The sequence below is a fragment of the Camelus ferus genome, chromosome 1 (genome assembly GCF_009834535.1).
Source record: "Camelus ferus isolate YT-003-E chromosome 1, BCGSAC_Cfer_1.0, whole genome shotgun sequence".
Taxonomy (NCBI): Eukaryota; Metazoa; Chordata; class Mammalia; order Artiodactyla; family Camelidae; genus Camelus; species Camelus ferus.
In genome coordinates this window covers 47,235,454-47,261,406 of record NC_045696.1, presented here as the reverse complement: position 1 = coordinate 47,261,406, position 25,953 = coordinate 47,235,454, and the positions used below count along the sequence as shown (strand labels likewise).

The 25,953-nt window shown below is 40.6% G+C and overlaps 1 protein-coding gene across 1 annotated transcript in view; it reads left to right on the top strand.

Annotated features, from left to right (window-relative positions):
• The first annotated feature begins 13,126 nt into the window (after nt 1-13,126).
• The window catches only part of MYH15 (myosin heavy chain 15), a 138,660-nt gene continuing 125,833 nt past the window's right edge, over nt 13,127-25,953 (top strand). Inside the window, exons 1-7 of the mRNA XM_032478616.1 lie at nt 13,127-13,223; nt 17,166-17,272; nt 20,157-20,300; nt 21,761-21,917; nt 22,562-22,589; nt 23,904-23,997; nt 25,780-25,872. Coding sequence (XP_032334507.1) covers nt 13,136-13,223; nt 17,166-17,272; nt 20,157-20,300; nt 21,761-21,917; nt 22,562-22,589; nt 23,904-23,997; nt 25,780-25,872 — 711 coding nt within the window. The 5' untranslated portion in view covers nt 13,127-13,135. The remainder of the gene's footprint in view (nt 13,224-17,165; nt 17,273-20,156; nt 20,301-21,760; nt 21,918-22,561; nt 22,590-23,903; nt 23,998-25,779; nt 25,873-25,953) is intronic.

The following is a 25,953-nucleotide window of genomic DNA, read 5'->3' as shown; positions in this document are numbered from 1 at the left end:
GATGTTAATGTGATGTAAATGGAAGTGGTGAGCAATTTCTGAGAAAAAAAATTTAAAGGGCTTGGCCCATCTTTCCTTTTTCTTTCTTCTGGGCTGGACTTGGACAAAATGGCTGGGTCTCCAACCAGATTTTGACTCATGAACTGACCTGAGGGGTGGAAGCCATGAGTGACAGAGCATCGAGAAAGAAGAAACTTGATCTCTTACACTGAGGTATACATACAAGCCCTGGACTAACTCCTTCTTAACTTCACTTTATGGCAGAAGTAAACTTCTGTCTTATTTAAGTCATTGTTATTTTGGAGTCTTCTGTTCCCAACTTGTCCATTTGCAAAGGGCAATTTTGTTATTGTTGTTCTTCCCCTTGGCAACTAATACTAGGACTACCAAGAAATACTGGCTAAATATAAACATTTATAATCCTCCAAGCCTAGATGAAAATACTGCTAGTTATAAAAAGAAAAGATAAATATATCTAACTATATCAAAATATAAGACAACTTTACCATAAACAAATTCAGGAGACGAAGGATATGATGAATTGAATTTATAATACAGATGCCAGACAGAGGGTTAGGACACAAAACTGACAAAGAACAATTGCAAATTGAAAAGAAAAAGCAAGTACCCCCACAGGAAAATAGACAAACAGACAGAATAAACAACTCCAATGACTGACAAGCTTTTGGAAAGATGCTCAAATTCTTTAATAGGCAGGAAAATGAAATTAAAGTTAAAATGAGATATTACTTTACACTTATTGGATTGTCAAAAATTAAAAAGACTGAGAATGCTGATTACTGTCAGTAATGCAGGAAAAAGAGTACTTTCATACATGGCTGGTGAAATTGTTAAGTATTACTGCCTTTGGAAAACAGTCTGGCAATATCTATTAAAATTTTAGATGCATTTTCTTTGACTTAATATCTCACTCTGGGACACTTTCACAAAGAAATAAAACTATGGATAATGACACATGTACAATAATGTCAATTGTAATATTTTTCATAATGGTTAAAAAAAAACTAGAAACTTCAGTAGGGGAATTGCTGAATAAATTATGGTACATCTACACCATGGAATATCATACAGCTATTAAAATGAGGAATTAGAGTTCCAGCAGTTGGCTTGGCAGGTTTTCGATGACATATTATTGAGTGAGGAAAGCAAGACCTAGAGACCCACATATAATTGATCCCATATTGTTAAGTAGCCAATAGCAATGTGTGTTGTGTTTGCGGATCTGCATGAGCATTTAAGAATGGAGGAAAATATCAAAGGATGAATTCTAAATTATTAACCTGAGTCATGTGTGGGGTGCATGAAAGCAAGAAAAAAGACGTGAGTGGAAGGGTAAGAAAATGCAAGATCTGATATGTATTATGGCAAGAGGCCAAAAGCAAGCTCCCCCAAAAAAGGTGTATAATACATTTGACTTATTTATATGTTAAATTAATTATATATCTGTATGTGTATAGTGCATATTATATATACATATATATAAAGACATAGACCCATTATGGCCCTAATTTACACCCATACTGACTAGCATCTTATTTTAACTTTTTTAAAAAAAATTATTTATTTATTTACTTATTTTTTGTGGGGGGAGGTAATTCGGTTTACATATTTATTTATTTAGAGGAGGTACTGAGGATTGAACCCAGGACCTTGTGGATGCTAAGCAAGCACTCTACCACTTGAGCTATACCTTTGCCCCCTTATTTTAACTTTTTATTACACAAAAATGCATGCTTATTATAGGAAGATTAGAAAATATAGAGATGCAAAATAACTTTTTAAAGAATCCATAATCCCACCACCAGAGATAACCACTATTTTTTAAACACATAGAGTAATTTTTAAATATACTATGATACTTTTATAACTCATCCTCATTTAAATACCACAAACTTCTTTATTAATTCTCCTTCTCTTAAGCTTATTTTATGACGAACATGAAACCATCACTTTACATCTACACATCAAGTCCTCTGACAAATGTGCTCATCCTCAAATCACACTGGTAGAACTGGGAAGGGAAGAAGCTGAGCACCCTGGAAGTGACAGGATTTGATAGTTTTTTTGTTTGTTTGTTTGTTTGTTTCATCTTTCAAATCTGCAGCAAACTCCTTACTCCCTCTCTCCCTTGCTCCATTTGCCAATATGCTCTAATATCTTTTATGATGTTGGCTCTTCTATCTGGGTTAAAAACAGAAAGAATAACTTGTTACAAATTGTGATTCAAAGCAACATCATGTGAATTATTTGGCTCTCAAATGGTTTAGTAACATCTGTGTAGTCAATGTTGCAAAACATTTTGTCTTCAGCAATTATTAGGGTAAGATTTGCCTTTTGGGTCTGTATATTTGAGTGCCTGATCAACTCAATTACATTTTAAGTAGAACAACTTATGGTCATCAATAGACAACAGATCTTCAAGTGGGTTTCTCTGTTGGAATATAGAGTTACTTTAATTTTATTGTATAGTCAATTATGCGTGGAATTTGACCATTTGAATATAGCAGCTGTTGACAAAATTTAGCATTCATCTGTTTTGGTTTTTTTTTTTTTTTTTCTTTTTCTTAAGACAAGACTTATTTTACATGAAGGCCCTTGTCTTGATCCCCATTCTCTATTCAAGCCAGAGAATGAGTAACCCTGCCTCATGCTCCTGGGGTTAACATGATGATGTCACAGGCGGCATTTGAATCTCCAGTGCTGTCCCACATATTTACCTGGTAGATCAGTCAACTAACAAATGACAGCTAAGTCACATCAGCAGCTCCCTGATCCTGCCATTTCTTGGGATTTTTTTTAAATAGATGGAACCAAAACATTTCCCCTCCCCCAAAACATACACCTCCTCTTGCTCCCCACCGCCTGCCTCAGAGTACAGGAACATGCCTCTCCTCCTGGACTATTCCCAATGGAAACAGGTTCATTGCTTTTAACAGCTGCCTCTTACTTATTCCAGATTAAACCCCTCTGAAAATCCAATCTTGTTAGTTTCGTCTGCATTTGGACATTTTGAATCCTTGGAGCTCCTTGACATTCAAGTTAAACTGTTTTGTCTGCTTTATCTGCATTGATTCTTTTTTAAATGTCCAAACACAACAACACACCCTTTTTCTCAAGCCCTAAACACACATGAAAAACGGCTTCCAGTCTCTCAAAGGCCAAGTGGACAGCTTCAGTGTCCATTTCCTACAGACTGAAAGCCAGCCAGGGTGATATTTCTCTTGCTTATTTCAAATTGCCTGGGATTCTGTGAGGTTATTGCTGACTGTCAGTTTACTCATTCTAATTAAATTGCATTCCTGTAAAAGGCAACAAGGATCATCTCAATTAGGGTGCCATATTGGCTCACTTTAGCATAACTGATTAGTTATAATTATGCAGCACTTGCTTCAGTATTTATTACTAGCCCATTTCTGCCCACAATACTGCTGTAATAGGCTTCAGCATAGGTGTCCCTCTTCTCTTTTTCTTCAGTGGAAAATGGTGAATTAATTGGTTTGGGGCAAGAGTTACACAGAACTGCCCCATCAGTGCTGGGAACTAATTGCAGGAACTGTTTCCCATAACCCAGAAGAGTTCCACATTTTAACATCACTTCCCAAGTTATTTTAAGCATAGTTCAGAAAGTCTTTTGCCCCAGGGAGACATTTTCAGGTTCTGCAAAAGGCTTTCAAGTCCTGGAAAAGTGATTCAAAGCCGAGGACTTTGTCTAGCTGCTTCCCCCTTTATAGCAGTCAGTTAGCTGTTTGCTTCACCTAGAGACTGCAGTGAAAGAAAATTTCCTGGCAGTTGGAAGAAGCAAATAGCAATGTATTTCCTTGGATAGAAAGGATACTTTCTAGAATTACACTTTTGGAGGGAAGATATTAAAGAACATGATCAGAATTATAAGCTAATAATTGTGTATCATAATGGTTACAAGAATAGATTCTGAAGCCTAAAATTCTAGGCTCCAATCTCATCTCCAAAAATTACTAGCTTATCACCTCTGCCTCTATTTCCTCATTTGTAAAGTGGGAATAATAAAAATACTTCCATATACTGTTGTTATGAGGCATATATGAATTCATATATGCAAAGTGCTTAGAACAGTGCTTGGAACATAGTAAATCATTAATACGTATTCTTGATATTCTTAGAATGGCCTAAATAAATAGTAGACAACCATTGTTAACTGTTACCTTGGCAATGTGGAAAATGTTGAGCTCCTTAACTTGATTGTTCAAAATCACTGGGAGAGATAGCATTAGAGCCCCAAACTCCAAAATTGGTGCCACCAGGGAAGGAGGGGGTTGCTGTTTCTCTTATTAATATTGTCTAATCCTATTATGCAGCAAGCATTTAAAGAATGAGTTAAATTAGTCTGTGGATTTTGGTTGTAGAAATGGAATAGTTTTCTGGCATCTTACACCCTTGCCTCAGAGACATTTTGGGTGCCAAATCCAGATCCATGGGTTCAACTTCTCAAAAACCAGCAGACAAATTTAGAAACAATGGCAAAATTGTCTGAAGTTGTCACCGTTGACCTTGACAAAAGAGTATAAAGTCTTGATTGAGGACTGGTCTGCTCATTTCTTTTGCTCTTTTGCTCTTTCCAAGGTAAGTTTTTATCTCTCCCTTTTCCACCAATGTATTGAATGACAGGTATGAAAGACAATCTGCTATTTTTACTGATATTTTTTACCTTGAGGGTTATTCATTATATAAAATGAAATATTTTAAGGAAAGTAAACCAATATATTTATAGAATGGAATCGTTCTGAGGTAAGAATTTTAGCAACAATTTATTTTATTTTCATTATAATCTCTTAGACAATGCATGTCCATTATTGCATTTACGCTGGAAATGATTTGTTGACAAGTCTTATCTCCTACTAGACTTAAATCTTGAGAGCAGAGGCCATGTATTAATTATTCTGGTACCCCAAATATTTTATCAATTTTAGGCACTTATTCGTTGTTCTAAAAGTATTTATTGAATTTAATTGAACTAGAATACATAATACTCCAGTTTTATTTTATACAAGTATATCTTTGAATATCTGTCATGTGAAGATGTTGATTATAATTGTACTTAGTTGAAACTCACATAATTATCCTGGGTTAGAGTCATACCATTTAGAAAAATGCAAAAACAATGAGGATAATGCAAATAATACCTTTGATTTATACTTTACATCACCTTTTAGGATCACTAAATATATTTTATGCATATCATTTGGGCTGAATAATAGCATCAGCAATTCTAAACTAGGTTTTAAGCTATTATGTAGATCAAGGGTCACTGATCCTAAGGAATATTTTACTAGATCTTGACAATGTTCCATTCTACCTGATATTTACTCTCTGAGTGTGGTGTTAACTAGTGTTTTATGGGAGAATATATTTGCCTTCAACTCGGAAGCACAAAGATATAACCAAACTTAGTTTTCTTCAGTTCCTTTTCATAGCGCTATCATGAATATTTTTTCTTAAACTCTGCTCAGAACTGTCCATACTTTCAGCCTGTCTCTTCTGTCATTGGCTGGTGAACTTCGGCAATCATTTATTTTGCTGGTCCCTTGTATGCTCACCTATAAATTATGAAGCACTGAGATAGCTGATAACTTTCAGTTCTAAAATTCCATAGATTCAAAAATCTTAGAATAATACAATGCAGATTTCTTAACAAATACTTTTCTTAAAAATAAACAAACTACTTATTTAAATCTTTCCCTGCAAGTTCAGTTTTCTTGATATAAAAACCAGTTGATTTTTATCCTCATCATACTCCTTTTAAACCATAAACCTAGATTTTCATTTCTTATCCAAAGTAGAGAAGGAGGGTGATACTTTTCTGACCAAGGACATGATCTCTCCAAAGCTGGAGCTAAGCCAGGAGGATGTAAGCATATAGCATCATGTTTAGAAGCATGACTTCAGGAGTCAGACTGGTGGGTCTAATTTGTTGGTTCATTCCCTGAGCATTTATTAAGGGCCTACTTTGTGCAAATGACTGAAGTCTGCTCTGAAAACCTAGTTCCTGCCCTAACATTGCTTATGCTTAGTTAGGAAGATAGACAATTAAAGAAATAATAATAATAATGTAGAGTGAAGATTACTATGATACACATAGTACAGGGATCTAAGAGTGCATCTAAGAGAGACACAGCCGAGAGAAAACCTTCATGTAGAAATGTTGCTTAATGGAGACCCAAAGGGTAATAAGGAACCAGCCAGAGGGGGAGGGGCAGGACTGAATGTTCCAGGCAGAGGTCAAATCACTCATGAATGCCCAGAGGTCAGAGAGTGCTCTGGACACTTACTAGTAATGCACCAGCCAGGTCATGCCAACGTGGGGGTAGGGGTGGTGCAGGGGTAGGAGTAAGGGAGACGAGGGAGAGGTGTCAGGCAGGCTGGAGAGCTCTGTAGACACTGTTAACATTTTGAACTTTATCTTAAGTTTAAAATGTGGAAGCTTTTAAAGATAGTAATATGACTGTGTTTCTGTATATGCAGCCTCACTCTGGACAGGCTGCTGTCAAGGGACCAATTCAGAGAGTAAAGCAATAAGCCAAGAGAGAAGATAACGGTCTTGATCAGGGTGCTGGCAGGGGAATGGAAAAATGTGGATGGTTCCAATCAGTAGTTAGGATATTTAGATGAAGAGGCAGCAGAACTCGGCAAATGGTTGGATATGAAGGTGAAGGGAGAAATAGGAATCAGGGATGACTTTCATGTGTCTGGATTCCAAACCAGAGACACCACTTCCTACCTCTCCAAGTCTGTGCTTTATAAAATGTGGGTTATTATGTATGTCCCCGTTGGAGCTGCTGTAAGGTTAAAAGATTTAGAATATGTAAAGCATGTAACCCAGCGCCTGGTGTACAATAAGTCCTCAGAAATGGTAACTATGATTTGCTTTTATGAAATAGGGTTGCTACTGACTCTACAGGTACCATTTCAGGGACATTTGAGATTCCTTCCTTTGAGTACAAACATATTTTTAAAATACAATTGTAAGTGAGAGGATCATGCCACCATGAGCTGTAGCACCCTGTCCATAGCTCTATGCTAGCATTTCTCAGATGGGATTGTAAGAGCTGACACATCTCTATAGCCCATCCCTCAATAAAGTGGGACCTTCTTGAGGTCTCATTGCTCTTTTAACCCACAGAGCCTCACAGGGAGTACTTGAAAGTGAATGCATGACAGGATGGAATCAGATTTTTTCCTTTGAGTAAATAGCAAATAGCTGAGCACAGAGAATCAGAGTTTTGACCTAAGATTGGGAGACAAGAAAGAGTAGGTCAAGGCAGTCTCAGACAGGATAGAAGGGCCCCTGGAAGCTGGGAGAGGGGCACCAGTGGAAGGAGGGAACTGAAGAGAAGTGTCACTGATACCCCGGATGCTGGTGGGGGGTGAGCCTTTGATTAGTTAGTGAACCCAGGGGCAAAGAACAGAAAGAGGAAGGTATCTCAGAACCAGGGATACCATTAGTGGCTGGAAAGTACCATTGGGATTTGTCTTAAGGAGATAATTGGAAAGAACAGTTTCTGTACTGTGTTGGAAGTAGCAGGCTGGGGAGAGACCAGGGGGAGCAGAATGGCGAGTGTGTACTGGATTGCCTGGAGACGTGTGGTCATCATCATAATCACCTTTGAAGTGAGTGCTCCAAATAATCAGTAATTTGTGCAACACACTTGGTTGGTAACTCAGTTCAACTCCATATTTTAACATTTGTCTCCCAAGGAGATAAACCAGGATCCTGAAAGCCCCTGCTTTTATAGAAACGCTAGTCTGCATATAAACAAATAAAATGTAGGTATTATAGCTGGTTAAGGAGTGGTGGATTTATGCATAAAGACTAAGTGATTAGCAAGTTTCTACTGAGTAAACCTTGCTGAGTAGAGACACGGAACAGATTATCCCAGCAGCAGGAATATTAGGAGATGTCAGCATCACTTGTCTCCCCAGTCGTGCCCTAATTAAGAGCATCTTGCAGCATTTCCCCAGATTTGTGGTGTTCACTGGGCCTTGTAAGTAAATGTATTTCACTTAATGCCTTGAGACACATGTTCCAGCTTATTGGGAATCATTTAAGTGCTTGGTAATTCTCCCTTTCCTCTGTTGACATCTGGATAAATCCATTCTCATTTTCAGGCACTTTGTCTCCAATTTTTATAATGGAAGAGGCTTTGTCAAGAGAGTCTTAGTGTTTGTTTACTCAGAGGAATATTAATATTTCTCCTTATTACTTGCATCATGGTTTCCCAGCAGTGGAAGCCTTTGAAAGTAAACACGCATAATAACCTAACTTGATGAAGAACTCCAGTGAATCTAATCAATTATGATGAAACCAACTTGAAAACTGTTGGGGGCTGCTAACATGAAAATAACTTGATTCTTTTAACAATTTACTTTATAGGCACCGATTGAGTTTCTGTTTACAGTTAAGGCACTAAAATCCCAAGATGGTAAGGATTTCAAAGGAGACGGTCTCTGTGTTCCCCTCCTTCCAGAAATGCATTGTCTAGCTCTGACTGAAAGAGATGAGACTGCCTAGCGATGGACGCACTGTGGTCATCAGTGAGAGGACTAGTCAGTGTGACCTCCCAGGACAGAGCACCACCTGAGTAAATGATGCTGTAGTCTCGCCTCCGTCTGCCCAACGACAGCTGCTACTGTGAATTTCCCTCTCCCCTCTCTACTTCCCAAAGGTTCTGTCCTCTATCACGGTTTTGCACTTCTCAGATTCACTGATCAATTTAGAAAGCAAAGCTGCCCTCCTACATATTTAACACAGTGTTCGAAGCCTGAACAAATGCCTATGAATAGTAATAAGAGTAGTTAACACTGAAATTTTACAATGCACCAGACATTGTGCTGATTTTTATTTATATACAATCTTCACCATCATCTTAGGAGAGAAAATAAGAATCCATATCAGGGAAATGACTGCGACATAATGTCTTTGTTAAGGATATTTTGACAGCAAAAAGAGAAAGTCACTCGGGATAACTTAAAGCTGGGGTCGGGGGATGGGATAGGAATTTATAGGAAGGTTATTGAAACATTTTATGAAAACCAAAGGCAGGAACTGAATCTAGGTCTCAAGAGGCCTGTAATTGGGAAAGCTATGTGGTGATTACTAGGCCTGTGTCACCATGTGACCACTCCACAATGCCAACCTCAACCCCCAAGTCTGCATCGCTCCATTCATGCAAAAAACCAAGAATGAGAGTGGCATCTAAGTCCCAAATCTGCATTCCAGGAAAAGACACCCTGATTGTCCCTGATTAGATCAGGCGCTCAGATTTGGTGTAATCAGCTGGGCCAGGACACCAGTATCACGTTACAGACACTACAGCTTGTGGTTCCTTGCCTGTGGATGATGGCAGGCACTTCTCAGAAAGGTGTATGGGCTCAGTGGGCACTCCAAACTGTGTCTGCTCAAAGTGGCTACACATCTGATAACTATAGAGGCAACAGAACTTGGAGATCAACTGAATGTGGGCAGGAGTGAGAAGGAGAAATTGGAAATGACTCACAGGGTTCCATGTTGGGGAATGACGAGGGTCAAAGATGGGAATCCGTCCACTGAGGTGGCAAGCAGGGGATGATGAGGGAATGAAGGAGCCTGTGAAAGAACAATGTGAGGAAAAGAACTCTCCTGTCACGGACAACATAACCCCACCTGAGGTGTTCGTGAGTGGTGAGCTGGGCATCATGGCTGCACCAGCTTACCTCTTCCCCTGGCTTCTACCATCCTCTCCCCTGGACTCCTTCATTCTGACTTCTGTTTCATGACCAGCACCACTCCCCATCCAGGGTGTGAAGATTTTTCTCTACAAATTTGCCTGAAGTGTAGCCATAATTCATGATGGAAGGAACTCCCTCTGCTGACCCTGTCCAACCCAGCCCTAATCTGTGATTCTAAGAGAGCAAAGAGTGGGTTCATCACGCCAGTCTTTGTAGCCCCCAAGCCAGTGTGGGGAATTATAGATGGGCAATAAGTGTATGTTGAATAAGAGAATAAATGGCCATTTTCAAAAAGCTATTTACAAAATACCCGGGGAGAGAGAGAACCACAGAAAATACAACCAGTGTAAAAATAGCCAATTTCCAAACTAGAGATTTTATTCTGAAAATAACTAAATGCTCTAGACTTAAAAGAAGGGTAACCAACTTGTTCCAGCTTCTGCAGGACTTTCCTAGTTAGAGCACTGAAAGTCCCAAGTCCTGGGAAATGCTTCAGTCCTCAGCCACCTGGAATGACTGGTCACCCAGGCTGGTGTCACTTCTCACGTGGCAGGCATTAACTTATTCCCTATGGAGGGCCGCTAGGTTCTGACCAACGTGATCCTTTGCAGGCTGAGGTGGAAAACTCACATCTCAAATCTCCCTTTCACGTAAGGCCTGCCCACTTCTTATATTTACCTTGTTAACTAGGTAACTGAGGCACATTTCAGTCTGGGAATTACATCATGCCAATATCAATGGAAGAGTGGTGGTTTGTATATTTATTCACTCAGTCCCTGAAAAACTGAATGCTAGGACAGAACAGGAGTAATCGTTTAGCTGTACAATAAACTGACAATACACATGAGGATCTAAGGACTCTCTCTGAGTCCAACTTCCTGAGAATAATGTCTGAGTACCCTGAGAATAATGGACACATAATCTGGACTTTATCATTAATGAAAATGTACTCAGGTGGGTCATCCTCTTGGCCTCAGTTACCTTCCTTCAAATAGTTATATTCCTGACATGTGAGTTTCCTCCCATCCAGGGCTGCTTGCTACACATACTGGTCCCTGGATACCTTATGCTAAGTAGTCCAGACTTGGAAAGAGATTTACACAGCTGTGTGCTCTGTGTCTTGATGTGATCCCTTTATCCTTGGATGTTATAATAAGAACTACTTTAAAAAATCTGTTAACTATGAAACTACATGCACGTGCCACAAATTGAAACAGACCAGGACGGTAATAAGTGTGGGGTAACTGTCTCCTTCTCCCACCCATATCCTGTTCCCACTTCCCAGACAGATACCCGTTTCTTAGGTATCTTTCCAGGAAACGTGTACACAGACACACACATACGCACACTCACGTATTTAAGGATATCTTCCTGAGCTCGACTGTGTGTTGAACACAAGCCACCAGGAAGTCACGCATAGTGAGAGGAGGAGGATACAGTTCAAGTCTCTCACGAATAGACTCACAACTCGTCTCCCTGACTACGGCTTCCAATCCACCCCGAATGTTCTGCCAGAGCCATTTTCCTAAAATACTGCTTCCCTCCTGTCTTTGCCCACAGTCTATGATGTTTCCTACGATCTACTCTGAAATTTCTTTGCTGAACTTCCAGAGCTTTCCTGCATCTTGCTCCATTTTATCTATTCAAATGTTTAATAATTTAGCTATTATTATTACAAATCCTAAATCTGAATGCTCACCTGCAGAAAGGTCAATTTTGTCTTTTTCTTCTGGGAAATGTCACCCCCCAGTCCCATCTCTGGGCTTTTTGCTCCTGTGCTTCTCTTGAATACTTTGCTTCTCTCCTCTCTACCTCAGGAAATGTCTACTAGACACAGATTATGTCCAGTAATAGATGATGACTAGGCCTTGCATTGTGTCAGGAGGGAAACTGAACCTAGAGAGATTAAGTGATTGTGTACAAGTCACATGCTTATTTTCTGGCAGAGAGAGAACTAACTCTCCACCGGACCAGTAAGTCTTTGCTTTTAAACCACACTCCTTAGATCCCAGAGATGCTGTCACTGGATGCACCCAAATCACCACGAAGCAAAGAGTAGATTAAGTGCAGCAAAATACATGATTAGATTTGTTAATTTCACTCAAGTATGAAATAGAATAAGTGATTATAGTTCATTCTGGAAGTGGTAGACCATGGTGCTGTTCAGTCATGAGGCACCAGAGCTAAGCAGCCTTGGAAAGTCCTCCTCTCCTTTCTCATCTGTAAAATGGGGCTATCAATACTTGCCATGCAATCTTGGGTGGAGAGGAAAAAGCCTAAGACTTTGTCCAGTTAGAGAGAATGACCTTTCATTTTGGATCATGATAGTCCAGATTTCATTTCTTCTCATTTCAAACGTAAAATGGGAAGATTAAAGATACAAGTAAAGGGTTTGGTATAGAGTGAATGCTCAATGAATTTAGCCCTGGTAATTTGCCCAGCAACCCAGTCCCTCCAAGACTAGAACTAGCCTTGCCTGAGCTGATGGACTCCTTACTCACTCCCACTTCCTCCTTTCACCACCCTACCTGCGTCCCTCCTCCAGCATGGCCTTCCCCACTGCTGCCCAAGGCTAGCTTCCTGAATGTCTGTCTGCCAGTAGTTGTATATGCCATCTGCTCCAGACACTCACCTCTGCTGCAATATTCATCTTTTTATTCCTTGATTCTCTAATGTTAGACATTTGTCTGAATAGCTTCTCCCCTTTGTCATCATAATCTGGCCAGTGATGCTCCATCTACCTGGATGCACCTAGACACCTGCAAGCCCGCCTTCCACTTCTACGAGGGACCTAGTGTCCACAATTGACGTGTCTTGGTCTGGCCCACTCCAACACCTGCCACGGTTAAAACTCTGTGCTTTAGGGTTGTACTGTGACTTTCATGGGCCATGGGCTCTTTTGTCTTGTAGGCCCTTCCTTCACAAAACATATGAAAAATTGGATTTTACAACTGTGTTGGTATAAAGACTAATTAATATAACCCAGGCTGGTTTCATCATTATATGTCATTAATATTATATTCCTATTTTTTCTGCTTTTAAAAGAAATTAAAATTAGCATATTTTTGTGAGCCCCTAAAAGCATCATGGACTCTGGGCACTGGGCCTTCTGTGCCTCATGGCTGAGTTGGCCCTGTAGAGTAGGATGTCTTTGAGTACAATGTTGTCATGTACTTGAGACATGGCGGAGAGAGGAGGGGTGGAGGTAGTTTAAAAGACTTAACCCTTATCGGTCTATCTATGGTGAAGTTTCTCCTTTTACTGCCTGATGCCTCATTTCCCCTGCTTCCTTCCTGTACCTATTTTCTGCAGGGTGAATCCTGTCAGCGCACTTTTGGGCCTCAGCCTATCTCAGTGAATCGCTCTAAGGAGGATGGACCTGTCAGAGCTTGGAGAGGCGGCAGCCTTCCTCCGAAGGAGCGAGGCTGAGCTGGGTCTGCTGCAGGCCACAGCCTCTGATGGTAAGACTTGTGACAGCTGCCGGCTTCATGGTGTCTGACTGCTTCCAGGTGGCAACTGAGACACTTGATTGGTTGAAAGGAGCCATCAATTCTAGAGCCTAACTTAATTGCTTGGGGTGCAGTCTGCCTCTACGAACCTCTGAGGGATTGAGGAGCTCAGAGTGTCGAGGGTAAAGATGGATGTTTGTAAGGAAGAGGAGGGCTGGGAGGCAGCCCAGGCCCTACTCACTTGGCCCTGAGACAGGTTCTCTCCTCAGGGAAGCAATATGACAATACAGACACCCCCACGTGTGACCCCAGTTAAAGCCTTTCTCAGAAACCTCTTTGTATCAGGTGAATACCATAGTAGAGAGAGGGGGCTTAGACAGGCGGCAGGGCTTGGTCGGGGGTGGCGGTTGTTGATTCACTGGAAGGAAAAATAAAGGAAAAGACTTCAGGAAGGCAGGAGAAACAGAAGTTGTCCTTGGCCCTCTTCAGGATTTCTGGATGTTGAAACTTTGCCCTCTGGCTGTCCTCTAGGTCAGGAGGGTCACCGACCCAACACTAACCAAAAGATAATTGGGAGACTTGCTCACCTGAGGAATAATTTCTTGGTAGTTACAGGCAAGGACAAGGTTTAATGACGATTTACCCATAAGATAAAGGCTGAGTACTAGATTAAAATCTCTCAATAAATGTTGCATGTTTCTCTCCTTCTTTATGTGTCTGGGCTACATGGCCATCTTCTGAATTTCAGCTTACTGGAGATTTAGAGTCAGATACACAGTGTATTCCAGCACCAAGCCACCTATACATCTCAATTCCAAAATTACTCAACAGGAACCCTGCCTGAGAGTTGTTCTAGTACCCAAATCAGTCAATAATGGACTATAATGTAACCAATTATAACTCAAGCCTGTTAGGTAGGACATTATGTTTCCATCATAGACCAGTCCTGGATCAGTTCCCAGTTTCTAGTCATTGGATTTCATTACTGTGATTGGATTTTAGAGTTGCTAATTATGATCCATCAAATCAAACACAGTAACAGAACTCTCCTTGAGGTCAGAACTGGTCATGTAGAAGCTTGTAACAGGCAGTTGGATGATGAAGGATCAGATCAGAGTGGTGCCAGGGAGAAAGTCAAAATGCCAAAACACTGAAGAGGACTGGGTGAGACGTTTAGTGGAATCAGCACTGCAAATAATTACTTAAAATATAACAATCTCCATAAGTTTTATTTTTATTTATTTATTTAATTTTTTTTTTGGTCCAACAATCCTTCCTCACAGAAATGCACTGGCAGCGCAAAGAAGAGAGTCAGCAGGAGTTTTTCATCCCTCTGGGCTAGTAGATAATAGAGTTTGCTTTTTTGAACTCAGGCGCAATGGAATAAGTGTGATACGAGCATTTGGCGAGTAGTCTGGGGTTCAGAGTACCTGTCCTTGATCCTTTCTAGCTGTCTAATTAGAGCAAAGCACTTCACCTTGCTGAGCCTCAATTTCCTCGTCTTTCGGATGAGACCATATGCTTGCTCTGCTTACCTTCCTCCATGAGGATCAAAGAAGACAATAAATGTGAAAAACAAACACAGTGCATTATTATGATACCTGGGAAAGAAAACTAGAATTGCTGGGTGTCAGGGAGGAAGTATGCTTTCAGAGATAGAAACGAAATACCATTTCAAAGCCAAATGTAAATGATTTTTATATCAGAATAGGTTAACCATCTGTTTAAAATAACTACAAAACTGAATATAGTATTATTCAATTTTGATCAACATTATAGAAAAAAAAAGACTTGAAAGAAATGCTTCAGATGGATTCTGAGTTGTTTCATTATGGGCGATTATTTTTTTAAAAATCTTCTTCATACATCTCTCTACTTTTTTAGTCTTTTTTGCAATAAACACATGTTACCTTATATTGGAAAAGACATTTAATCATCTAAAAATATGAAGTCATAGAGACAAACATCCTCAGTTTACAAATGAGAGAACTACAGCCCAAAGAGTTGAGGCCATTGCCTTACACCTTTTACTAGCAAAACCGGGACTAAAATCCAGGTGGCCTGCCTCAAATCCATTGCTGTACACATTTCCATCCCTGCCATTATTTATGAATGCAAAGGATTAAAAGTTGACCGAGTTCATTTACTTCATCTTCAAAACCATCCCTCTCCAGGTCTGGGTCTCAGATAGGTCTTCTCACCTGCTGTTTCTAGGAGCAATAAAAGAGCTAGTCATAAGGCAGGTGATGAACCTAATTTTTGAGAGAAAAATTGGAAGGAAAAAAGCTCAGCATATAGGACAGAGGAAGAATGCTGTAGTGGAAGAGCTCTGATTTAGGAGGTAAATGATCTAATTTCTAGAGTCATTATTCTAATGATGGTCACTAATTAGCTATGTGACTATGGACAACTCTCTTAATCTCTCTTCCCAGGTTCTTTTTCTAAAAATAAAAATAACAAAGGGAAATCTGTGCCAGGTGATACCCATGTTTCTCTCAAGTAATGACACTTGGTTTCAAATGCCGCCCATATACCTAAAACACACAAAATGTATGCAAAATGAGTGCTTTTCAAAAACAAGCCTATTTTCCTAGACATCACACAAAGCAAAATTAATTTTTGCAAAAAGGGCAAAATGATAAATACAATTCAAACCAGTATTTAAAATGCACACAAGTAGAAGCAAATGCAAAAAGGAATACAAAATTCCACCTGCCCAGCAGTTTTAGTGGTGAGCTGATTGGAATCAGGGGAATGGGGAAGAGAGCACAGTGTAGGTTGTGGTGGTAAGACAGTAGTGAGCAAGAAAATTCTTTCCAGAGACAAGCGTGATGGAAGAAGGGCTGAAAGCTACCCAACTGCAGCTCCTTCCTACACATACCATCCTCGAGTCGCATTGTCCACCTCTGGGGAGAGCAGCTGGCGAAGGCTGCCACTTCTGCAGCAAAAGGCTCCCAAGATTTGTGATTCATGTTTGGGGAGGTGGTGACGGAGTTGGCCCGATCCGCCAGTGGTTGCAAGGGGATTTCACCTGTACATCTCAGAGCCATGGGTTCAGATTTTCCCTCTCTAACCAAATGCTCTCTTCACCTCTTTCCCACATCTTTCTGAGGAGCTGGGAATTTCTGTGAGCTTCTGGTTAGACTCATTTTCCTTTAAAAGTATGTGTTTTGTTAATCTTCCCTGGCTTTCTGCCTTGGGTGGGAGAGGACTTGAGAAGCATCTAAGTGAGGCTAGGAGAACCTGCCTCAGATGTTCATAGGGATTCTGGCTCAGTTCACCCAAATCTCTAATTGGTTAAGGTTTGTAGAGGGCTGCTTTGCTGAGACACGAGACGTAGGATTAAAGAGACTAAGGGGAGAAAAATAATATATGGGGGAAATAAAATGAATCAGTTATGCTGTATGACAGAAATAACCCATAGTCTCTCTCCCCAATTCTCCCTACTCCAATTCTGCCATGTCATTCTCTTAGCAGGCTTTCATTCCAAAATTAAAAATGAGGTCTAAAGAAATCCTGATGACAGTCAGAGCCACTAACCTAAATTTTCGTTTAGTTGTAACCAGAGGTTTCTGAGGAAAGTTTTTTGAAGGGAAGCTGGGAAGGGTAAGATCACCAGGACAACCACCCAGCACCGGGGACTGGGAGTGGGAGGTACGTGTTGGGGTTGGGAGGGGTGGCTGAGGTGCTGGCGGGTAACTTTCTTGTAGCAAAATGGTCTATGGTGTTCCCCACCTCCACCTGCTGAAATGGTTCTTATTCCTACAGAGTCCTTATGTGGGTTTATCTTCCGGGTGATCTTTCATGATTTTATCTAATTTGGCAATTTCCTATATTGGTGCCTCCAAGTCAACAAGTAGACTTAGAAATGAGATCATGTCTGTCAATGTGAAAGTATCCAATGTACATTTCCTACAAGTACTGCTGTTAACAATCCATTTTTTTTCTCTATAGGGAAGAAGAAATGCTGGATTCGTGATGTGAAGAATGCTTATGTTGAGGCTGAGGTTACAGGGATTGGAGATGATGGCGGAATAATTGTTGAGACAACAGATGGAAAGGTAAAGGAAACTTTATTTCATCCCAGGATAACTAAATTCTCTATTTCATTTCATAATTAAATATATCCTTTCTCTAATTGTTTACTTAAAAACCTGGGGTAGGAGATGCCACTGACACATTTTGGAAAACTCATTCATCTTTAAGAAGCTCCTTCGCTTACTATCAAAGATTTAATGATGAACATTGAAATCAGAGTAAAATGATCACTAGTGGTAAAGCTCACTGACTCTAGAATGCACAGCTTTTTCCACTCCTTTCATCATGGTTCAAGTTCTTTTGTAAAGGTGCCCAATGTAGTAAATAATGACCTTAGGAACTTGAAGCAGGCTGTGTTTGTAGGATCAGGAAAGAGAGGGATAATATGAATAAGAATAGCTCAATGTCAGAGAAGCCAAGAAATGAGCGAATGGTCAGTAATGTCAAATGCTAAAGAAAGAGATTTATGGCTTGGAGAAAGCCTTGGACTTCAGAATTAGGAGGTCACCTATGACCTTTGAAGGAGAAGCTTAGGTCAAGTGTTGGGGCATAAGTTAGACTGTAAGGGGTCATAGAGGAAATGTGTTGTGAGGCTGTAACAGTCCCCAATCCCTTCTCCCTGTCACCAAGGCATACAGAGCAACAGAGCAATACTGAGCAGACAGCCCACTCTCAGAACCTTTGCCTGCGTTGCTGACCTCAGGTGCCTGCCTGCTCCATGGTGGGGAACCAGGCCCTGTTGCTGGCCTGACTCAGATGGACACATTCTTGTAGATTTTACAGATGATTTCCTGCCTGTATACAATTCTCCATTCTCCTTCCAATTCTGCCCTCCCCAGCTCCATAATAAACCACATCCTATAACAGACAGGTACAATCATTATCAGTGAAGTTTATCTTTTTATCTTTGTATTTGGACAGTTTATGATCTAAAGCATTGCCATTTGAATTGTAAAATGCTGGATTCCACTCAAAAACTACCACTTTTGATGTCCTAATATGCCTTCCTGCTGGTATCTGTACATTTTAAAAAATCACAAGTTAGGTAGATTTTATATAAATAATTAATGGGATTAAGGGCAGAACTTAGTCCTTATCAACAGGAGCATAAAAATGTAGGCAAGGGAAAATTCAGAATGTCTTAAGAAACAAAGGGATTCAATTCTTTTCTCCTAGTCTGTGTGCTGTGCTTTCACTTTCTAGATTGTGTCCTATTCAGTTTTACTAGGCCTCCAGATGAGAGGTTTGTTCTCCTAAGCACATTCTAAAACTGCTGCCTTTTCAACAGTATTTAAGGTAATTTGTGAATATAATGTGATTACAACTATGATTTTCAAAAGAAATCATAGGAAGAAGAGCATGAAAGCAATAGGTTAATGAAATAGAAAGAGGAGTCAAACGGTGGGTGGTTTTGTTCTGCTTGACTTTTCACCTCCTAATGGAAGGCCTGGCCCCCAGCCCCACTCTGCATCTCCCTGGCCCCAGGCTTCCTCCTCCTGATGTTAGAAGTGATGACACTTCCAATCACCTTTGGCCTTTGTAACATTAACTAAGGCAATAAAGCCAGTGGGTGGAGAGTAACACTTAAAGTTGGTAGTGAAAGAAGAGAGAAAAATAGAATCAGAGCCAAGGGGAGTTTTTTGATGTCAGAGGGCTGATTATGTTCTATGGGAGAGAAGGAGTCCATGACATATGGAAATTGAAGGGACTCAAAAGAAAATGGATTACTGTTTGAACAATGTCAAAGAAGACTGTGGGTAGGAATTAGATGGAGAATATGGAGAGCGGGAGTCCTGGAAGAAGCCATTCCCAACTGGGAGTCAATGGAGCAATCAGCTGATACCGATATTTGTTTACTGAAGAAAAAGGGGCTACAGGAAATGATGTTAGGAAACTTCTGTGAGTAACTCTAAGCAACTATTTCGTAGTAACAATGCATCCATGTTAATCAAGATACTTATATATGCTGAATACCTACCATTTCCTTAGCATTGCGATAAAGGCTTTAATAACTGCAGAACAAGACAATATCAAGACTCCTTCCTAAGATGCTTACCGTCTAGCTGGGAATAGGGTTAACATAGCCAATTACTGAAAAATACACAAGAGTTAGTATAAGAAGGGGGAGGGATAAATAGGGAGCTTGGGATTAGCAGATACAAACTACTGTGTGCAGAGTAGATACACAGCAAAGACCTGTGTAGCACAGGGAACTATATTCAATATCCTGTATGGCCTATAATGGAAAAGAATCTGAAAAAGAATATGTGTATGTGTGTGTGTGTGTGTGTGTGTGTGTGTGTGTGTGTGTGTGTGTATCTGTGAATCACTTTGTTGAACACCAGAAATAATGCAACATTGTAAATCAACTATACTTCAATTTTTAAAAAGTAAAAGAAAAAAGATAATACAGGTTGTGTATATGATAAAAGACTTAAGGAAGGAGATAAAACAGTAATGAGCTGGGGAAGTTGGGGAAGGTTTGAGGAAGAGAATAGGTCTTTAAGTCTGGAAGGATGAGTCTGCCTCCTTGATCCTTCCCTCCAAATTCCTTCTTCCAAACCTCCAGAATATGCTGAGACATCTCAAGAGGGGATAGATCATGTGCAGTATAACATGTGTACTCTCAGGCTTGAGTCAGTGAGGAGCCATAGGGTCAGAGCACTGCAATTCAGAAAATTTTGATGCAACAAAAACACCTTCTAAAAACTTTATCTTTGGGCAAAGAGAGAACATGAGCAGGAGGAACACCTGCTTCTTGGAAGAAACTTGGTTTAACTTCCTCTGGCCCCTCCTCTAACGAGGCATCTCTTTCTTAACTTTGAAAATTCTTTCCAATGTTTGGCAAAAAGGAATGAGCATAGAAGAAATAGGGGAATATATCTTAGATTTTTCCCCTCTCTGCAGAGTCTGAGTGTCAAGGAGGATGAAATCCAGCAGATGAATCCTCCAGAGTTTGAAATGATTGAAGACGTAGCCATGCTGGCTCACCTCAACGAAGCCTCTGTGCTGCATACACTGAAGAGGCGCTACGACCACTGGATGATCTATGTATGTATGTCTGCTCTGCCGCTGAAACAGCACGTTGGCATCATGTTGGTGATGTCCCAGCCCTCTCTTGGGTGAAAAGAAATCTTTGAACTGAATCATAATCATACAGGGATAATCTCTGAGGAATGCCCATGGAGAAGGGATCTTAACATTTCCCCAGTTTTATTTTGTCAGTATTTACAACCCTTCCCACAGCTTGTCATCCTAAAGTAAAGGCAAGAGGCTTGGAGCATGACAGACCAGGCTCCAAAGGTCCACTCTGTCTCTTACTGGTTGTTAAGTTTCTTCTTGAAGTCACCTTATCTATAAAGTGGGGTAATAGTACCTGTCTCTCTGTGGTAGCTTGGAGGATTAAATAAAATAATGCAGGTAAAGCATATAGTTTCAGTGCCTGTTAACTAATTACTGCTCAATAAATTGAATCATTTTTTTTTCTGTATCGTTCAATTGGTTGCTCAGATTCTTTGATTTCCTCAGAGTCTACTCAGCAGGAGTGGCACTGGGTAGGTGAGGCTAAGATGATGCATTTGGGACCCTTTGCTATAGAAGCCTTGACGTGCAGCCAGCTTGCTCCTAGGCTCTCTAACTCGCTGCGTGACTGTGTCAGTTTCCCTGGGATACTGCAACAAAATGACCACAAACCCGGTGGCTTAAAACAACAGCAACTTACTTTGTCACAGTTCCAGAGGCCAGAGTCTAAAATCAAATAAACTCAGCTGTTGCACTCCCTCTGAGCCTCTAGGGGAGAGTCCTTCCTTACCTCCACCAGTTTCTACGGGCTGTCAGCATTCACTGTGGCTGTATCACTCCATTCTCTGCTTCCGTCTCCACATCGCCTTCTGTGTGTGTGCATGTCTTCTCCTCTGTGTGTCTCTCAAAAGAACATCTTAAGACCCTTGGGCTTAAGACCCATCCAGATAGCATCTTGAGATCCTTAATTTGATTACACCCACAAAGATCCTTTTTCCAGATCAGATCACATTTACAGGTTCTAGTGACTAGGACATGGACATATCTTTGGGAAGCGCCAGTTCAACCACCACAGCGTGGGTGACCCCCCTGAGCTATTCACCCCAGTGCCTTAAATGTCAGCTTTCAAATCTTACTGAGGCCCAGATTCCCTTCAGACCTCAAATGCCTGAGAGCTGGTTACCAAAACCTGCAAGTCTGCTGTTAGTGTCCTCCCTGTCTTTGAAAGTTGTGCGTGTGTCCGTGTATCAGACGAGTTCATGGTTGGCAGATCTCCCAGGGGAGAGGTGATCCCAGGTCCCATTGTCACTCTAACCTGGTTCTGTCTTTTCCTGTTAGAAGTCCCTTCTCTGAAAGAATCCAAAAGCTACCCTCCTTTTAGTTCCTTAATAAATAAATATTCCAGCAAATGATATCTGATGGCAAAAGAGCTGACAAACCTGGAAGCATTTCTAACTTGTTTTCTGAAATCTGTTCTGATCTTCCGGCAGACTTATTCGGGTCCCTCCTGTGTGAGCATAAACCCTCACAAGTGGCTTCCAGTGTATCAGGAAGAAGTGGCGGCTGCCTACAAAGGGAAGAGGCGATCAGAGGTTCCCCCTCACATCTTTGCAGTGGCCGATAATGCCTTTCAGGATCTGCTTCACAGTAAGTGGCTGCCTTCCAAAATGAAAGGTAAAAATATCTGATCTACTTTTTCTCTGTGTCACTAAGAGACAGGTAGGCATTGTGAGCAGAGCATGGCCTTTATACAGTTGACTCATCACTTGAAGCCTCCGTTTCCTTCTGGATGAAACGTGGGCAAAACAGTGCCTCCCTCCTAGGGTTATAGGGACAATTAGCTCATATGTCAAATTAAGTGAGACAATGCCTTGAAAGTGCTCAGCCCAGTGGCTGGCCCAGGGTGAGCGCCCTGGAGATGTCAGCTTCTATTACATAAAGCACCTAATAGAATCTCTGACACAAAAAGTTATTTGAGAGCTATTCTTCCACCACGCTTCTTAAAGGGCTTAAAATAGCAAAATGTCAACCATTAGTCATTTACCATTGGTATTTGGAGCAAGGAAATAGGAATAGAACTTGTACGTTCTTATGCCTGGCATACGTAGGGTCAAGAGAAACTCTATTTTACTTTGTATCATTTAAATGGTATTTTTTCTAACTTTATACAGAGCAAATCCTTCCCCTTGTGTCTGACTTCAAACCACAAGCAAGGAAATTTTGAATAAGTGCATGCCAATGTGTAAAGGCTCCGACTGAAGAGTGTTCTGACATTTTCCTTTCTTTTGTAGATCGAGAGAATCAGTCGGTGCTCTTCACGTAAGTGTTTGCCTTGCTTTCTCCTTTTGGCCAGCAGTGAGCGTTTCAATGGAAACAGACACCTACATTTCACTGGATATGAAATATAAATTCACTGTCTTTGAATTGTGATTCTTTAGACAGCAAATACATTTTGAGGCAAGAATAAGATACTCAGGAAATTGTCATAACACTTTAGTCAATGACTATCCAAATATGGTGCCAGCTAGGCTGCTTCCCGTTTTAGGAGATCCTTTAGAATCTGAAGTGCACTGTCTGGTCTTAATCATCTTCGTGATGGAAAGAACTCCCCGTCCAAATGACCACTTTTCAAAGTTCTGTGGACTGGCTAATTAGGCAGACAGACTGAAAGTCCAGTGGGTGTGACCATGGAACAGATAACCTGCAGTTGTGAGTAGCCAGACTGGGGCAGGCCAAGGTACGTTAAGTAATGGGAACCAAAAGACAATGAGGCTTGGCGGGACAAGAAAAGGGAGTGAAGAGGAAGGAAGGAAAGGACTTCATTGATACCATATTGTATGTTAATTTGGATGGGAAGAGCATTGACTGGCCATGAACTGTCACCATGGTGCCTGAGGGGACAGGCTGGGAATGAGAGACAGTGAAACACTGGAGTTCTTGCTCTTCCAATGCAATGATGATGCCACCTCCTGTGCTGGGCTATATGTTGGCTTTAGTCATTCCAGGAAAAGGAATAGGGTCTCAGAATCTTCGTGCTAGAAGGGTGGTTAGAGTTCAGCCCTCTGCAGAGAGGATAGACTGTTTTCTAGAGTTTCATGCAGATAAAGGCAGGCAGGCCTTGATCCCATGACACTTTGTGTGATGAAGCTATACATTCACCACTGTGTTCTCTCCACATTACAAAGTTAGCTGATTGTCAAAGGTAGAAGGGAAGTCTAAAGCCCAGCTTCCTGGTGGAATGATTGGTAGGTTCTCTTCTGAGGGAGAGGGTTGGACCTGGCCATATGCCTGGCAGCCTTAATATGTGAAAATCTCTTGAACAGTTGGTAATGTGGAGACCTGTCTCTTCATGCTTTTGTTAACAGGGTGATGAGGAACAGGCACCTAATTTTTATAAAAGCCTTCAATTTTTCTCTACTCCAGAGTTTTGCTCCTGCTGCTTTTCCAGCCTGAGATGTCCTTCTCCTTCTCCCCACCAATTACATGTCTGCTTCTCCTCCAAATTCCCTCTTAACCCACATTTTTCCATAAAACTTTCCCTTCTTGCCTTAGCCTGTATGATTAAAATTATTTATCTCTCATTGAATTTATATTCTGAACCACTTAACTGTGTCATTGAATTTCCAATCATAGAGGAGAATCTGGTGCTGGAAAGACTGTGAACACCAAACATATTATCCAATATTTTGCCACCAGAGCAACTACGGGTGAATCCAGGGAAAAGCCAGTAAGTGTTTATGTATCTTGGCAGAAAAGGTGAGATGGCCCTTCCGCTGATCATAGATGCCCTGTCCTGACCACTTATGGGGAGGAAGCGGGGACAGCACCATAGAACAACTAAAAAGTTATAGAAAATCTTTTCCCCCATTTTTCGTTTGGTCCTTGAGAGGGTCATCAAGTGTACCAGACCAATAACCCCCAAACATGAAATTACATCATTTGTTTCAGATCTGCCTCAAGGGGCATTTACTAGCCTAATCTTCATTGGTTGGACCTTCTGAGAATTAGGCACTTAAGATCTAAACCATCTTCTCCCAAAAACTGGGGTCACAATGCCTTTAGTGGCCACTTTGATATTTCTAAACCCTTTAGCTACCATGAGATGTCAGATTCCCACAGATATGCACCAACAGAATGCTGCTTCCTAGACCACTAACTTCTGCATCAAATTCCAAACACCCAATGGATGTACCCTCAACTTTAATCACATTCTAGGTTCTGAAAAACTTTATCTTGTCTCTCCACTTAATTATTTTTATCCTCGGCAATTTTTGCTTTAGCTTACTTTGTTTAGCTCCGTTAACAGGGTGATGGTACTAATCTGAGGATAACTAGACCATGAGAGTTGGAATGCAAAGTAAAATTAGATAATGCAGAGCAGAACTCAAAATCAATAAGTTATTGAGCTGTTGGAGACATTCATCTTTCTACGTCTGACATTGTTCTTTTGCTTCTTCTATTTGATGTTTTTGTGTTTTTTGCAGCATAAGAAGTATATCAAAATAGCAATCTGGTCCAATTTTCAAACCATAGAAAATTTCTTTTCTAATGACCACTTTTTGGAGTTTGAATGATTTCTTTAGTATCATTGAACTCTATTATTCACTAGTTATTACTTCATTTTTGTATACATTTTAGGTTGTTCAGTGTGCATTTGATTGATCCAACCATTGAGCCTTATGATAATGCATAACACAATACATAACACATAAGAATTCTGTGAAAGTCTGCTCATATTAGCCCTTTTACTTATTTAAAGGACAGTAGGCCCATAATACTTAGAATAAATATATTATTTGTAAATTTATAAATTCTTGAATGCCATGTATTATAAAATTTCTCCCATAAAGTTTGGGTCTTTGAGGCTGACTGAAAGAAAACAAAGCCATGTTCCAGTTTGGGTGCTAAGTGGTCATTAAGGCTCACTTAGTGTAGATGACCTACCTGCATTGGCCCATCAGCCTGAGCACGTATGATTCAAATTCAAGACCGGTATACACCATTTGAAGCCACTGCTTGATATGAACCTCTAGATTACATAGGAATAAAAGCAAGCAAAAATACAGTTCAATAATGTCAAGTGTCAGCTGTTATTATCTTAGGATAAATTTCCAAGTGTGAGGATTGAACGGGAAGCTAGGGAGATTAGCAATGAGGAGGAATTTATGGTATGGAATTTGGAAATAGGCTATGGTATTTGCTGTTCTTGTTTATTTTGGTAAGTATCAATTTTCCTTTCCTACTCAGGACAATTGCAACAAAAGAGAAACATTGCAAATAAATGAGCTCCCACATATACTTACACGGGCATCACAGATTGTCAGTCTTTCATCCGTGTTTTTTTCTGAGTCCCCATTCCAAAATAACATTTTGTCACCAAATGTGGAAGTAGCTTTTGGCTAGTGGTTGCCAAGACAAGAATGAGGTTTGACCTGGGTGTGGAGGGCTTTCCGCATTACAGAATCTGCTAGAAGCTTCATCAGCTATACCTCTCTTATGTGCATCTCAGGGGACTCTACAAGATCAAATCAAGCAAGTGAATCCTATCTTGGAAGCATTTGGAAATGCCAAAACCCTGAGAAATGACAACTCCTCTCGTTTTGTAAGTAACATGATTGAGCAGTATATCCGAGTCTTTAATTTTTAGCAAATGGCAAAACTCATGTCTGAGCACATAGGTCTG